This window comes from Periplaneta americana, chromosome 8 (genome assembly GCF_040183065.1).
Source record: "Periplaneta americana isolate PAMFEO1 chromosome 8, P.americana_PAMFEO1_priV1, whole genome shotgun sequence".
Taxonomy (NCBI): Eukaryota; Metazoa; Arthropoda; class Insecta; order Blattodea; family Blattidae; genus Periplaneta; species Periplaneta americana.
In genome coordinates, this window is record NC_091124.1 from 18754575 (window position 1) to 18771429 (window position 16855).

Sequence of the window (16855 nt, forward strand, 5' to 3'; positions counted from 1 at the left end):
GTATTTCATCAGTGTCAATATGTAGGAAGGGTTACTGATGTCAGAAAACTGTTTACATCTCGAATTTTTATGTGGAATATAAAGTCGATTGAAAAAGATACATTTTAGTGGAATCATATGAACAAAAGGAAAGACTGAAGCCTGAAATACAAAATTGTATAAAACATTTTTCTATAATAATTATTAAAAATAACAAAATCTTTAAGATTCTTCGTAAATAAGGAAATAAGGGGACATAATGAAAGTAATATTTTTCATTAAGTAACTTAAAGAAATATTAATACCACTGCACACGTGAATGTGTGGATATTAAGTGAAACTTGGCCTCTACTTATTTTTATGAAGTATGAATTAACCCACTGTGACTTCTGTACATTATTTAGGTACAGGATAAATATTAAATTAGCAGTTTTTATACTCGTACTTACTAGATATTTAGGTCTGATATGAGTGCTATATATTTTTTAAAATGATTATGTGGGAACTATACAGAAAACTAAAATTAAAAGGATGCTATCTTCTTTTCTTGAAATTAATAAGTTAATGTAATTATTAACGATGTCAAATGTCGCATAAGAAATTACATACAATGAGTGTGAGAAATCAGTAAATAAAAAATTATAATGATAAATTCTATAACATTATTAAATAACACTAGCAACATTAAAAACACAAACACACAAAAAATAAAACTTAAAAGATTTAGTGCATCAACAAACAAACAAAAACATGCACATTAACTTATTCGAATATTTTTGGAATTAAAGAAGATGAGTGACAATATAAAATTAATATGCAAGGTCATTTTCAAAGACATTTTCCTGTTCTTGACTCCTACTCGAAGACTGAAAAAGTAAACTAATATATCGGACAATATTTCACACAATTTTGAAATAATTATAAAAAAAAATGTAAAATTTTTTATAAACTTACAACGGAAAAATTGTATAAAAAAAAGACAATGAATGGGCTGCAAAAAATAACATCGTCAACCACTTCTCATATTCTGTATTTTACTCTTAATTAATATTATGAAGACTGTAATAAAACTCAGAAATCAGGTATTTTAGTCATTTTCTGGACAGATTTTTGGCTTCAACTAAATACTGGCGCAGTTTTGCAACAATACCGTGCATAGACTTGCTAGAATTACCATGTTATTTCATTATGCATATATATTATTTATGTTTTGTTTTTGCATATAACATATGAAGAATCCACTGCAAGAATGATGGATGTCATTTGGAACACATTTTTCAGGAGAGGCAATTGAAAGTTTGAAATGCTTAGTGCTCAAAGCTTAACTGTGATTTTCCGATCATTACTGGACAATGACTATCAGTGTTAATGCCATATAACTCTCTATGTACATTCTATATGTCTTAACCTATGCATTGACAGTCTTGGTTCATTTTCGACAAGAAAGTGACATCCATCATTCTTGCAGTGGACTCTTCATATATAAGGATAGAAAAACATGTGTATGGTTTCAAATGGACAGTTCTATTTTCAATTGATCGATTTAGCTTACTTTTCCTGTCAGTCAAGTATAAAATTTTTGTTGTATTATAACAACAATAATGCTGTTTATTTTAACAGGCAATTTTAAGGGCGATTCTGGGATTTCAAGTAAAGGGTGCGTCAGAAAGAACGGATGGATTTCAAACTATCGATACGCAACGAGGAGAGAGATATAGTGAGGGGGACCACGACTGTTGGGTCAGCCATAGAATGCAGTTTCAGTTGAGAACATGGTGTTGGTCTGGTGTACAACGTGCTTTCATCGCAGAGACATTTTTGAAAAATGAAGAGTCTGTGATCGCCACTCAGGACTCATTTCGACATCAGATGTCACGCTAGGATTCCAACTCTGAATACAATTTTGCGGTGGGTGGCTTCATTTCGTATCACAGGTTCAACATTAAAGAAGAAATCACCTGGACGAAATTCTATTGCACTGAGATTGTCCGAGGCTACGGTAAGATCTCGCGCCCTGCGACTTCTTTCTTTGGGACCATTTGAAGGCGTAAGTTTGTAAACATCGATCACATACACTGGACGAACTGAAGACAGCGATTCGTGATGAAATCGTGGCAATTGCACCAGCTATGACTGTGAAAGTGATGGCGAAGATCAGAAAACGCCTCGATGCCTGTATTGAAAGCCAAGGACATCATATGGATAACGTTCTTTCCATAAATAAACTGCATGTATTGGTGAATATGTTGATAACAATAAATTTTTGATTTGATGAATCTTTACAATTTTCTTGCCATGTGAAATCCATCCGTTCTTTCTGACGCACCCTGTATAAGTTTCATTTGAAAAAAAAAATGTAAGAGATTTTGACATCTATCATTTCCATGTCTTATGATCCAATAAACTAGGTTTGCAATTACTTTGTTCTTGAATTCTTCCATACAGAAATCCATTGTTCAAAATTACTAGTATTTATATGTGTTTAACATGTAAACTGCTGTAACTACAATCTATATTAAAATTAATTTACTTATTTAATAGTTCAAAGAAAAAAAAAAAACTTTTAAAATGCCTATTTAACACATACATGTAAACAAACTCACACACATACATAAGTGTTGCTTGTTTCTGATCAAATATACATGCCACTCACAGTTTATTAACATGAGCCCACAGATAACATATACACACTCCATGCTACTGCAGTAACATTCATATGAAGCCAAAAAAGTGCTCGGTGACCACAGGAAGAAAGGTATTGTTGTTGTCCAACAGATGGGAGGGCTCCACTATTATTTCGTATGGGGATGGGTAAGGGGGAGGAGATGGTGGGAAGGGCACAAGGTACATGTCGGACAGGAACTCGATCGGCTGACAGACGGGAAAACAATGAATTAGTATTCCAGAAGTTCGAATAAGAAATACTTAGTACACTCGGTAGCAGAGAAAGGAGATAGCATTATAAAAATTACTTTATACAGTAATACCTCGATAAGACGCACCTGCTTATTACGCTATCCCATGTAATACACTTTTTTTGTTCAGTCCCTAAACATTTCATATATAACACCTTTATAAAATACCCTGTTTCTTGCGCTCAAGTCCCGCATAATATGCTGTGGAATATTTTCGATGTAATTTTCAGCAATGTACTGTAACAGCAATGAAACATCTTGGTCATTGAACTCATGGTACCATTAACCTGAAAAGTATTCGACTCTTTTAAACCTTCATACTTCATACCTTAGTATACCCCACCCTCTTGTTATGCTCTCTTATTCGACTCCTTATCTGCGTGGTTAAAGCCTACATACAGTTACAATACCTCACCCTCTTGATAACCCTTTCTCTCAAACAACATTCCTCACTCGGCCATAATAAAATTCTGGAAATTTTTGCTGGATAATTTGTTGTTCTTTAATGTATTGAAGTGTCTGTGAATGTGATTACAATTAGTGTTAAACAAAAAGTGCTTTCTGTGTCGAAAAAATTGGAAATCTTATGAAAGTACGATGAGAACAGTACTCTTATGCAGAAACAACTCTCTGATTCATTAGGAATCCCATCATCGTTATTAAGAACGATAATAAAAAATCGCGACTCAATCACTACAGCTGCGACGTCGGGAGGATGTAATAGCAGGAAACTGAAGTGTGGTAAACATGAGGACTTGGAGAACACGCACACAGCAAACAACTATAAATGACTTTTTTTTCGAAAGAATTAAGTACAGTACATATTGTAAATGTCTTTGACGTACAGTACAGTAATTACATAATGGAGTAATAGTATTACTTTTCATGAATCATGTATTTCAATAAATAAATAAAATGCTAATAGATACTGTATATAAGTCAAAATTAGTATACCCGCCTAATACACGGTCCCGGTTAATATGCAGTTTACACCCGGTCCCTTGAACAGCGTCTTATCGGGGTTTTACTGTATTTCAAGAAAAGAAAACAATAGTATGTGAGATTCATGGTCGCTAAATAAATTAGCATTCTCTTAATTGCTCTCAATGAACTTCAAATTCAAACTAATATTGAATAAGAAGAAAACTGTATTTCGAGAACATCACCATTTTGTTACTGTTTAAATAAAATAGCAATGAAAATTATGATATGTAATGTTCATACTTTTTATATAAATTGACTCTTACATACTGAATATGAACAAAATTTGTCCAAAAGTTCAGGAGAAAAGGTTGTATATAAATAGACGATATGACAAAAACCACTTTTTCAATATCAATAATGCTGAAAACGCATATACAGCAGTGAAATCTAGAAATGAATTGTTTGCTATCTCATATCTTCACATTATACTCTGCATAATATTAGAACTTCAACAAGATTTCGAAGTAACAATACAGTCCTATTCTAGACTAAGTGGCATGTTGACTAAGCGCGACATTTTTTATATACCCAGGTATAACATTATTACGAGGGTCGTACTTCATGTGCAACCCACTGTTATAAATCTCAATATTTATTTTTTAGACAAACCAGGTACATCACCTTAATCAACAGACTTTTCTGTCACTTTTCAACATTATCTCCGTTTCTTTGCACACAATTTTCCCACTGTTCTGTAAATTTGAAAATTCCCTTGCGATAGAAGTTCATTCCATCTTCCTGAAGACACTGACGTCCTCCAGCATCTCGTAGCGTTGGTCTCGCAGCTGTTCCTTTCAGAACCGAAAATATGGTAATTGGAGGCTGCCAAGTCGGGACTGTAGGGAGAATGCGGAAGAGTTTCCCACCCAAATGACCTTATTTTCTCCATGGTGACATGAGCAGTGTGAGGCCATGCATTATTGTGTTGCAGGATGATCTTCTTTCCAGGACGTTTCTCACACAATGAATGATGGAACTTCAAAAGTGTTTGGATATAGTAGACAGCATTTATGTTCTGTCCAGGTTCAAGAAATTCAACCAGAATGCATCCCAGAACTCGTCAACTCTTTCCTTGTTGCGTTCCGTGATTGCAGTTCGAGGGCCACCATTATGAGGCTCATCTTGGATGCTCGTGTTCCCATCTTTGAAATGTTTTACCCATCTCCTAACACTGCTGGCACCCATGCACACATCTCCATACGAATAATGAAATCTGAGGTGAATTTCAGCAGCAGATTTTTCCTCTTTAACAAGGAATTCAATGACAGCACACTGTCGAAACAAACATCGTTGTCGGCCATTTTACAAACATAGCCTGTGGTTACGTGATAGAAGCTAATGACGTCACAATATGTCAATAAATAGTGCAAAGTCTATAGACTACGATCATGCAGTCGTTTTTGTTACATTGGAATTATAGCAATGGGTTGCTCATGACTTTCAGTACGACTCTCGTACATTATGGATTAATTTATTAAAACGCAAACATTTGGAATCATTAAAATTTTACTCTTGATTTTATAAATAAAATAATACATTTTTAAAGTTAGCAATCAATTTTAATTGTATTCTGAAATAAACTGTTTATTCCCTAAATTTCCTAGAATGAGGTAATTTTATGAATAATGTAATTATATTTACTTTCCTTTATCACTGTTGAAACTAATAATATTAACACATGATGTAAATCTCATTTCTTTATGAGTAAGCTAATGTATCTAAACGTAAAATAGGCTTAAATCGCAACTATGTACCATGTAATGTATGTGTGTGTATGTGTGTGCGTGCATGTGTACATATTTTCATGTGAGAAAATATCTAATTTATTTGTGAGTAAGGTTAGGTTCCATTCGACGCAAATAATGCAGTAATTTTGTAAAGATTCCTTAAATAAAGACCATGTCCTGGCCCATTAATTATTCCCTACACTATAGGAAATTCGCAGTTAAGAGTTGAGTCTGGATTCTTATAGACTGTTACCCTACTTTCTTGAAATATCCCTAAAGTCTTAAGTATTTTATTGTAACAAAGTGCATAGAACTATTACGTTATTTTTAGGAAACTTGCTTTGTACGTATAAGATTTTACTGTCAAATATAGGCTGCTAGCATTCTACTTCCTAACCAGAGAAATGTTTCATATTTTATATGTAAGTTAAAATGGAAATAACTGACATTGTATTGGTGACTGGAATAGCAGTCATTATAAAATAATAGAAAATTCGTCTATGATATATTTGTCTCTTGAAACAAATTCGTAATGCATTAGTGTCAAAATATGTGGTTTCCTCCCCTCAACCATTCCCCAAAGTAAATGCACAATGTGCTGTTATTTGTATCTATTACAAGAAAATGCAATGCTAGTGTTATTATGCAGAGTGAACAATAAGTACGGAATATTGCTAATAACTTCTTAAATTTTAATTTTACAAAAAAAAAAAAAACCGTTTTATATAAAAGGTATTGGAGATAAATCATACAATATGATTCTAGTGTTCGAAAAAAGTTAGTTATTTAGAAATACAGATTATGACAGTAAACTTTACTTTTTTAATGACACCCTATATTAAAATTTACCTAATCCGAATCTCCATTAAATTTTATGTATGAATGTGTAGAAATTTTACCCAGTCACTCGCTTCATGTCTTTTAACTGTTTAAACTTGTTTCCTGGACTGCAAACTTGATATAAATATGTGAAATCATGTTGAGTATGCGATAAAAGTAAACAATATGCTATTACTAACAAAACTTTACAATAGATGCTCAAAATGAGAAACATTCACAGCCAAACAATGTCTCAATATATCACGAGATATGAGATGGAACAGACCTGTCATGTAACTGTGAGAAAGACAATGGACTGTTTCCATGATAGACTGGGACATTGTTTGGCTGTGAATAGTTCTCATTTTGAGCATCTATTGTAAAGTTTTGTTAATGATAGTGTTTTGTTTACTTTTATGGCCTACTCATTATGATTTTACATACTTATTTATATCAAGTTTGAGGCTGCAAAAGGGTATCTGTCGGATACAGGGGGAGAGCCATTAATCCTTCCCATTGAAGGCCTTAAGGAACCAACCTGGACAAATACCCAATGTCCCATCCCTACCTTCCCGTGGTGCAGCTGTTAGTAAGCATAATTTTACAAGCTGAACTAAAGGGAGGGGCTACTCATCCATTAGCACTGGTCAGCTTGATGAGTTAATGACTGAATTTGGTATAATTTTCCTCTATCCAATACCTAATTCCCTCTTTACCCTTTCCTATCCAGTTCTCTGACTGAACTCTTACTTTCTTCGACCTCAACGGCATTAGAGCATTCGAGGCCTAGGGGTTCATTTCCCTTTCCTTCCTCCTCTTCCTACTTTTCTGTTCCTAGTGCTGACCTGCTATGGCACTAAAATCGTCCTCCAGTGGCTTAAGGAGGGAAAGCTGGTGATCAACAAGATCTCCCAGCTAGATCCAATGGACCCGTCGACCAACAGCAGGTGTGGTCCTCCAGACATTCTGGGGGTTGTGTGTGAATGAAGTAGCCACCAAAACGTTAAAATATGGTGTTCACTTAAATCGGCTACAACTTGCCACAAGAAATGAATTCGGAACACCTCAAAATCTGTGCTTCAGTGGCTGGTCATGATAATATCTTTGAAAAAATATTGGAGTGCAAGAGGTCAAATGACTTTATTGTCAAACGCCTGGCATTAGAAAACAACAACAACAACATATCAAGTTTGAAGTCCACGAAACAGATTTAATAAATGAGGACTACATGGCAAGAAGGATGAACAAGCATTCGAGTGCATGACGTTCCTTGTACTTTTCTTGCACGGAGAAAGGAGCGGCAACCAAGGAGTTGTCCCCTACTCTACTACCCTCCTACTCCTGTAGTAACTCAGTGGAAAGAGTTTGCAATTCATTAATACTTTGTTATGATGTAATCATAGGGTCTATGTTATTTAATGCATACAATTTACGATAGGCTATTAATTAACTTAATAACTATTAGAGTAATATAAAACACATATATATATAAAACATATATAAATAAAAACACGGAAATTTTACTTGAAGCAAGTAAAGCGATCGGTTTGGAAGTAAATCCCGAAAAGACAAAGTATATGATTATGTCTCGTGACGGGAATATTGTACGAAATGGAAATATAAATATTGGAGATTTATCCTTCGAAGAGGTGGAAAAATTCAAATATCTTGGAGCAACAGTAACAAATGTAAATGACACTCGGGAGGAAATTAAACGCAGAATAAATATGGGAAATGCGTGTTATTATTCGGTTGAGAAGCTCTTATCATCCAGTCTGCTGTCCAAAAATCTGAAAGTTAGAATTTATAAAACAGTTATATTACCGGCTCTTCTATATGGCTGTGAAACTTGGACTCTCACTCTGAGAGAGGAACATAGGTTAAGGGTGTTTGAGAATAAGGTGCTTAGGAAAATATTTGGGGCTAAGCGGGATGAAGTTACAGGAGAATGGAGAAAGTTACACAACACAGAACTGCACGCATTGTATTCTTCACCTGACATAATTAGGAACTTGAAATCCAGACGTTTGAGATGGGCAGGGCATGTAGCACGTATGGGCGAATCCAGAAATGCATATAGAGTGTTAGTTGGGAGACCGGAGGGAAAAAGACCTTTAGGGAGGCCGAGACGTAGATGGGAGGATAATATTAAAATGGATTTGAGGGAGGTGGGGTATGATGATAGAGACTGGCTTAATCTTGCACAGGATAGGGACCGATGGCGGGCTTATGTGAGGGCGGCAATGAACCTTCGGGTTCCTTAAAAGCCATTTGTAAGTAAGTAAGAGTAATATAAAATATAAGAGAAGAGAATGAATGATCGAGTTAAAGAAGAAAACCAAATAAATTGTTATAACATAGCCTAACAGCTATTTAAATCAAGCCTTTAATGAGCATAAATTCTTAAGCAAAAAATATTAATATGCTGTAGGTGCTTTGATACAATTAATGCATAATGTAATAAAGAGGCACTAGGTACAGTCATAAAAAAATTAATTCACATATAAAAACGAAAGTTCATTGCCTGTTGAAATTATAGGCTTACTTCCTTTTATGAGGGACACTTCTGAAATATTCCTTTGCAGCAGCTAAATGACATTATAGGAATTATTGTTATAAGGTAAGGGTGTTAAAATCTAACGAGATGGACGAAATACCAGTGTGTTTGAAAGCATTAATTTCCTTGCATGGGATCTCTTATATACACGTTCAGGTACTACAGAACTCTCTCAAGTCTACAGGTATGCCACCTAAAAATCAACGAGGCAAACATCATAATCATCACTAACAAAAAATCTGATTATATCTTCGAAAAGTGTGCTCAACCACCAGTGGCGTAGCATGAAATTTTGAGCAGGGGAAGCTAACACAAGTTCTCTTTCATGCAATATGAGAAAACGTATTACAAAAATACAGTCTTAAAATAAATAGTAGTGAATTTCAAGTCAGCAGTCGAAGATTGGTTGGAACATCGTAAGTAACACCAATAAGGCATGACCTCAAATGATACGTAGTAAAATATGATTTCACGGTTTACACATATCTCTAACAAATAGACACGTATACGTGTAACATTAGCTCACTCCCTGTCATACTTAGAGAAATCACAATATTAGTATCATTACGTAAGTATGCGTCTGTCTTTTGGTTGTGTCCTTCATTGACAGCAAGGGAGTCCGTCATTTGTTTTTTAAATCACACTTTTGTTCGTAAGTCAGTCTTGATAATACAATTGTCCTAAAAAATTCAAGTAAATTAGTATCAGGAACTGTTATTTCGCTCATTATTTATTATATCAGCCACAATGCACACTAACACTTCAACTGAACACAACTGACGAAAAGGGATAACTCGGAAACTACTTATTTTAAATGTTAAAGCTAGCTTCTTTGCGAGCCTAGCGACTAGGGTAGTTTAAAAGGGATGGAAAATCTGCGGGGTGGATTACATAGAAGAAACCGGTCTGCTTGGAAGCTGGTGTGTGCAGGCTTCTTGTTTACTGCTGCATCACAAATAATCCTGAGCTGCCGCATCACAATATTTAACGTGTAAATATAAATTCTATTAAAATTAATAAATAATTTTCTCCATAAACTGCAGGTTTATTATGAAATTATTATTAACTGGGGAAGCTAAGCTTTTTAGCTTACATTGACGCTACGCCACTGTCAACCACATTAAATCATTCAAGGGACGGAAAAGCCATTATGGTCAGTCAAAAAGTGATCGAATATATCTTCCTGACAATCTCAACATAAAAAAATTATGAAATGTATATTTTACAATGTCGTTCTGATGTGTCTTATGAATACTAAAGAAAGATTTTCAACATCAGATTTAACATATTATTTGGATATCCACGCCGTGACACTTGCAGTACATGTGACAGTTTCAGACTGATCTCAAAGTTTATGAAAACAAACTCTCTGACAACATTATGTCTTTTCTTCTTGCACGTGAACGTATACTATACACTCATATACTCGTAGAATGACAACACTGTATTCGCTTTGTTTCTGTGTTTACGTACCAGCTAGTTCTGGTCTGCCATCTAAGCTTCATACAACAATGGCATATGACGATGAATGATCTGGCAACTCTATTCATCCTTTTTGCTGTGTACAGTTCAAATAGTTAAAAGACATGAAACGTGTGAATGGGTAAAATTTCTATACATTCAGACATAAAATTTAATGATGAAAGAGTAATAGAACAGAGAAAAATTCTCTCCGGCGCCGGGATTTGAACCCGGGTTTTCAGCTCTACATGCTGATGCTTTATCCACTAAGCCACACCGGATACCCACCCCGGCGTTGGACAGAATCGTCTCAGTTTAAGTTCCAACTCTTGGGTTCCCTCTAGTGGCCGCCCTCTGCACTGCGTCATAGATGTCTATGAACGTATATTCTGTATGGAAATATCATATGTACTTCGGTACATTAAAATAACATATATGATATGCGTAAATCACGACGGCGCTTATTCCGTCGGATCCCGGCCAACTAGTCACTCATAACGAGTGCACCTCAGCACATGTGTGGACTTCAGTCCTACGTTCATAGACATCTATGACGTAGTGCAGAGGGCGGCCACTAGAGGGAACACAAGAGTTGGAACTTAAACTGAGACGATTCTGTCCAATGCCGGGGTGGGTATCCGGTGTGGCTTAGTGGATAAAGCATCAGCACGTAGAGCTGAAAACCCGGGTTCAAATCCCGGCGCCGGAGAGAATTTTTCTCCATTCTATTACCCTTTCACCGTATGATGACACAGAATATCTGCATGGAAATATCATATGTACTTCGGTATATTAAAATAATATATATAAAATTTAATGGAGATTCGGAATATGTAAATTTTAATATAAGATGCAATTTAAAAAATAAAGTTTACTGTCATCCCCTGTATGCCTGAATAACTAACTTTTTTCGAACACTGGTATCATATTGTATGGTTTATCTCCAACAGCTTTGTGTAGAACTTTTTTTGTAAAATTAAAATTTAAGAAGTTATTAGCAATATTTCATACTTAATTGTTCATCCTGTATTTATGTGACTGCATAACTTATTGCTGGCGTTGTACCGTGTGCCAGCTGTGAAGCTAGAGACATTTCACAACAATGTTCCTGTAATATCTACAGGCTACTCTTAACTGCGAATTCTCTACAGTGCTGGGGACTCACCTTGCTCTCGCTCATCCAGACTGGGGCGCTCTGCTGCTTGTCAATGAGCTCGCGCACTTTGCGGTACCACGACTCCGGGCTGGTGAGCGTGATGCTGCAGCTGAACGTGTGACCCCACACCTTCTCCAGCTTCTGGCACTGCTCGAACAGCTTCTTGCTGCTCTTGTGTGCCGCCCTGCAATCAGATTCGCCAACGTCACTCCAGACCAGCCCCATGCAGCACCACCGCCATGCTCCCATTGTGTTAATTACAAACAAGAAACTACAGGCAGAAGTATGCCTCAACATTGTTTATAATTCTTCTACATGGAGACTTTCAAAATAATTTCTGTAGCCACGATAAAGAGATATTTAAATACTCTCTCTAGTGACAACAGTGTGTCTTGAATTTGTGTATTCCCAAGAATACTAGTTCCATTTATATGATTATGTCTCGTAACCAGAATATTGTATGTAATGGAAATATAAAAATTGGAAATTTATCCTTTGAACAGGTGGAAAAATTCAAAATCTTGGAGTAACAGTAACAAATATAAATGACACTTCGGAGGAAATTAAACGCAGAATAAATATGGAAAATTCCTGTTATTATTCGTTTGAGAAGCTTTTGTCATCTAGTCTGCTGTCAAAAATCTGAAAGTTAGAATTTATAAAACAGTTATATTACCGGTTGTTCTGTATGGTTGTGAAACTTGGACTCTCACTTTGAGAGAGGAACAGAGATTAAGGGTGTTTGAGAATAAAGTTCTTAGGAAAATATTTGGGGCTAAGAGGGATGAAATTACAGGAGAATGGAGAAAGTTACAAAGTTACACAACATAGAACTGCACGGATTGTATTCTTCACCTGACATAATTAGGAAGATTAAATCCAGACGTTTGAGGTGGGCAGGGCATGTAGCACGTATGGGCGAATCTAGAAATGCTAGAAATGCATATAGAATGCTAGTTGGGAAGCCAGAGGGAAGAAGACCTTTGGGGAGGCCGAGACGTAGATGGGAGGATAATATTACAATGAATTTGAGGAAGATGGGATATTGGATTAATCTTGCACAGGACAGGGATTGATGGTGGGCTTACGTGAGGATGGCAATGAACCTTCGGGTTCCTTAAAAGCCATTTGTAAGTAAGTAAGTAAATAAGTAATTAAGTAAGTAAGTGACAACAGCGTGAATATTATAAATAGGCTTGTTCGTGTTATGATTAAATTTTTTATACTCACTCAGTGGCATACGCAGAATTTTGTCAAAGGGGGGGGGGGTCATTATTAAAATTGTTTACAATTTACATTATCGGTATTTTAAATTTTGTTTATTATTAATAGTATGATACGGTACATTTATTAATATTATACTATGTTCTACTAGAACATATTCATGAATATCCTTATAAAATTTTTTAACGTAATTTTTTTCACAGCCATCCTATTTTTAACAAATTTAAACTTCTGTTTAATTTTGTATAATAAAAAATGCTCGTGTCATTACTACACATACACAATAATCATATATATGTATTTAATCAACAGTTATTTGTGTATGATAGGTAGGTGCTAGGTCTCTCTATATAATAAAGATAGCATTGCTATAATTCTAACATGCCGCAACACCAAGCACAGGGATTATATTGAAGAAGGGGTAGGAGGACTATGTCTTATGTCCATGTAGATTTTGTTACTCTGACAGTGAAAAATTAGAGAAGGGAAAACCATTATGGATAAAAAATACTCAAATCTAAATATGTATTTTTTTTTAAGTTCAACGGGAGGAGGGTGGGGTTAAACTAAGAAACCTCTCCCTTGCATAGGCTCCTACATTGTAATCACAAACAAATTTAAAATAAAACGATTTTTAAAAGAATAAAATAAATTGTCGCCATCATAATCATGTTGTTGTTGTTTTCTAATGCCAGGTATTTGACAATAAAGTCATTTGACCTCTTGCACTCCAATATTTTTCAAAGATATTATCATGACCAGCCAATGAAGCACAGATTTTGAGGTGTTCCGAATCCATTTCTTGGTTTGAGTTGCACAATGGGCAGTTAGGGGACTGATATATTCCAATTCTATACAGGTGTTTAGCCAAACAATCATGGCCTGTTGCCAATCTAAATGCTGCTACAGACGATTTTCGTGGTAAATCGAGAATTAACTGTGGATTTTGATGCAGAGAGTTCCATTTTTTCCCTTGGGATTGTGTTATCAAATTTTGTTTGTTGAAGTCTAAGTATGTAGATTTAATAAATCTCTTCACAGAGTAATACGTAGATTTAGTAACAGGTCTGTAAGTAGCAGTGCTGTCCTTCTTTGCTAAAGCATCCGCATTCTCGTTTCCCAGGATTCCACAATGGGATGGTATCCATTGGAATACAATTCTTTTATTGAGTGATATTAATTGAGAGAGCATTTTAGTTATTTCTGCTGTTTGAGATGAAGGTGTGTGTTTAGAGACGATTGATAGAATAGCTGCTTTGGAGTCTGACAATACAATTGCATTCCTAAATTTATTGATGTGGCATAGAAGATTCCTGAGACATTCACTTATTGCAATGATTTCTCCATCAAAACTTGTTGTTCCATATCCAAGTGATCTATAAAGTGAGAAGAGACAGCACGTAACACCTGCACCGGCACCTTGTTCTCTGGAGATCAATGATCTGTCGGTGTATAAATGAAGCCAGTTTTGTGGAGGGTACCTAATATTAATTGTCTCTAAAGACAATTGTTTCAGTATTTCAGTGTTTACTTCCGATTTCAGTATTTCTTCTGTTAAATTTAGATTATATTCTATATTTAATAGAGTTAAAGGGTTTGGTTTAATTGGTAAGTTTTCTTTTAAATTCGGGATATTGATTTTCTGTTTTAATTCTGGAACAATGGATATGAAACTTTTTTGAGTTTTCAATCTACAGAGAGGACTGTATGAATGCCAATTGTTTCCTGGTAATCTGATAAGTTTTTCATATTGAATCAGTGCTTTTTCTTCTATTGTCATTTTGATGCTGTTAATATTAGTAAGGAATCTCATAGAATCTATTGGAGTTGTTTTGATTCCACCAGTAATGAGTCTGAGAGCTTGATTTTGAACATATTCTATGTCGTTTATGAAAGGTGAAGTAATTAAAATTTCTCCGCAGTATGTCAGCACTGGCTGTATAAACATTTTGTATGTAGTGTTCAAAGTATAATTTATCATAATCATATTATGCACCTTATTGGGTCTCATAGTCTATTCTGAAATTTGCAGTGTAAAACTAGTTTGAACCATCTTTGCTCAGGTATTCTACTACTTCATGCTGTCATTAGTTACAGTGCACCTTTCATTCCTAATATACAGGGTGATTCATGAAGTATACCCATGCATCCCCATTATGCGAAATGAAATTGACCAATCAGCATTCAGTCTCTTTCACTGATAGAATTAGAGTCTTCTATTCAGTAGCTTTCATTGTCAGCACCAGTGTTTTGTACATAAATTCAACATAAAATGGAATATTTACCTAAAATTAAAATTATTAATTGTTAATTTTATACAAACTCCTAAAAGCCCTAGATTGGATTGTATAAAGTCCTAAATCTCTCTTTTTAGCAACTAGAAGTGCATTCCCTATTTATATAACACTACCATTACAGTAATAGAAACTACGACGTAAAAATAAATAAATAAATAAATAAATAAATAAATAAATAAATAAATAAATAAATAATTGAATCGGTCGGAGCTAAAAGGAATTAAGTCAAAATATGCAATTTTGGGTTATGCAACAATTTGAACAACTGATGTCATACGCATCGAACGGTGGAAGAAGGAACTAAGACTTTTAAATATTATTTTGTCTACTATAACATAAAAATATAATATTTGTGTTATTAGTGAAATATTTTTGCTTCTCCTGAAAAGTTGTCAAAAGTGACTTAATTCCTTTTAGCTCCGACCGATTCAATTGAAAAGGTGCTATATAAGTACATACATGAAAGAATTTATATTCATTTCCAAATTGCTGAAAGGTATAAATGAAGTATTTTAACTAAATAAAATATTGGTATAGAAGGATATTCCTATCACATCTTTTTGTATCAAATTTATATCGTGGCAAATAATCAGATATGATTGATTGAAGATTTCACGTTTTTAATGTTCTAGGACTCGATAAATAACACGTAACACCTGCAGTATAACATTTATGTCGCAATTTATAATTAACATGTAATATAAAACACAAGACTTGTGAACAGAATTCAGATCGTAATTGTATCTAAGGAGAGAAAAAATCATATTGTCAGTAATTAAAAAAAAGCACATGCTCCCACCAATGCACCAAGTTTTCCAGTCAATTGGACTGCAGACTTCACATTCTGTTTTTAAAAAGACATACTGCGTGCCAGTATGATATTTAAAACACGAGTGCTACCCATTGATTGAAACTGATGGTGAATGGTGAAAGAAAATTAAATATCAAGTGAATGAAGAAAAGGCAATGCAAAATGATAGAAAAGAGAAGAACACCCAGCAATTTCCCCCTATAAGATTAGAGCAACATTTATCATGTAACCTATCGCAGCCCAACTTTATGCAACATTTTGTCACTATTTGGGCTGCAAGAGGTTAATGAGTATCTGTGTGCATATGAGTGTGTTAAGCTTGACATGCAGCATTTCACGTCATATTGAAACACAGTACATAATAGCACTGTGTTACATAAGAGTACTGTGTTATTATTTTACTATAATATAATAGTGAGTCAGTTTGTTAATCAGATCACATCTATGATGGGTCAAAGACGAGATAAACAGTAATAATCTTCAATTTTTTTGATAAGTTCCAGTAATACAAACACTATATCACTTAAATAGAACGAGGTTCTAAATTAGTTAAAGATTAACTTAACGTTAGAGAATTATTCTATTCAAATTCATGTTTATCAGTATATCTTGTGGATTAGCATAGAGGCGTCCAGAAATGCAAGGAAGAAGAGCATTTTTCTACTTTTCTATTTTACATAATGTTGTTGTTTTCTAATGCCAGGCGTTTGACAATAAAGTCATTTGACCTCTTGCACTCCAATATTTTTCAAAGATATTATCATGACCAGCCACTGAAGCACAGATTTTGAGGTGTTCCGAATCCATTTCTTGATTTGAGTTGCACAATGGGCAGTTAGGGGACTGATATATTCCAATTCTATGCAGGTGTTTGGCCAAACAATCATGGCCTGTTGCCAATCTAAATGCAGCTACAGACGATTTT

The 16855-nt window shown here is 34.8% G+C and overlaps 1 protein-coding gene and 1 non-coding gene across 9 annotated transcripts in view; both read right to left on the reverse strand.

The window, feature by feature from the left end:
* pyd (zonula occludens-like protein polychaetoid) overlaps window positions 1-16855 on the reverse strand; it is a 793103-nt gene that overhangs the window by 53653 nt on the left and 722595 nt on the right. For all 8 annotated transcript variants that reach the window (XM_069832498.1, XM_069832496.1, XM_069832497.1 and 5 more), the window contains one exon: window positions 11608-11782. In XM_069832498.1, the coding sequence (XP_069688599.1) occupies window positions 11608-11782 (175 nt within the window). The remainder of the gene's footprint in view (window positions 1-11607; window positions 11783-16855) is intronic.
* TRNAY-GUA (transfer RNA tyrosine (anticodon GUA)) lies at window positions 10652-10723 on the reverse strand. Its single transcript has one exon. It is a non-coding gene; the product is annotated as a tRNA-Tyr (tRNA).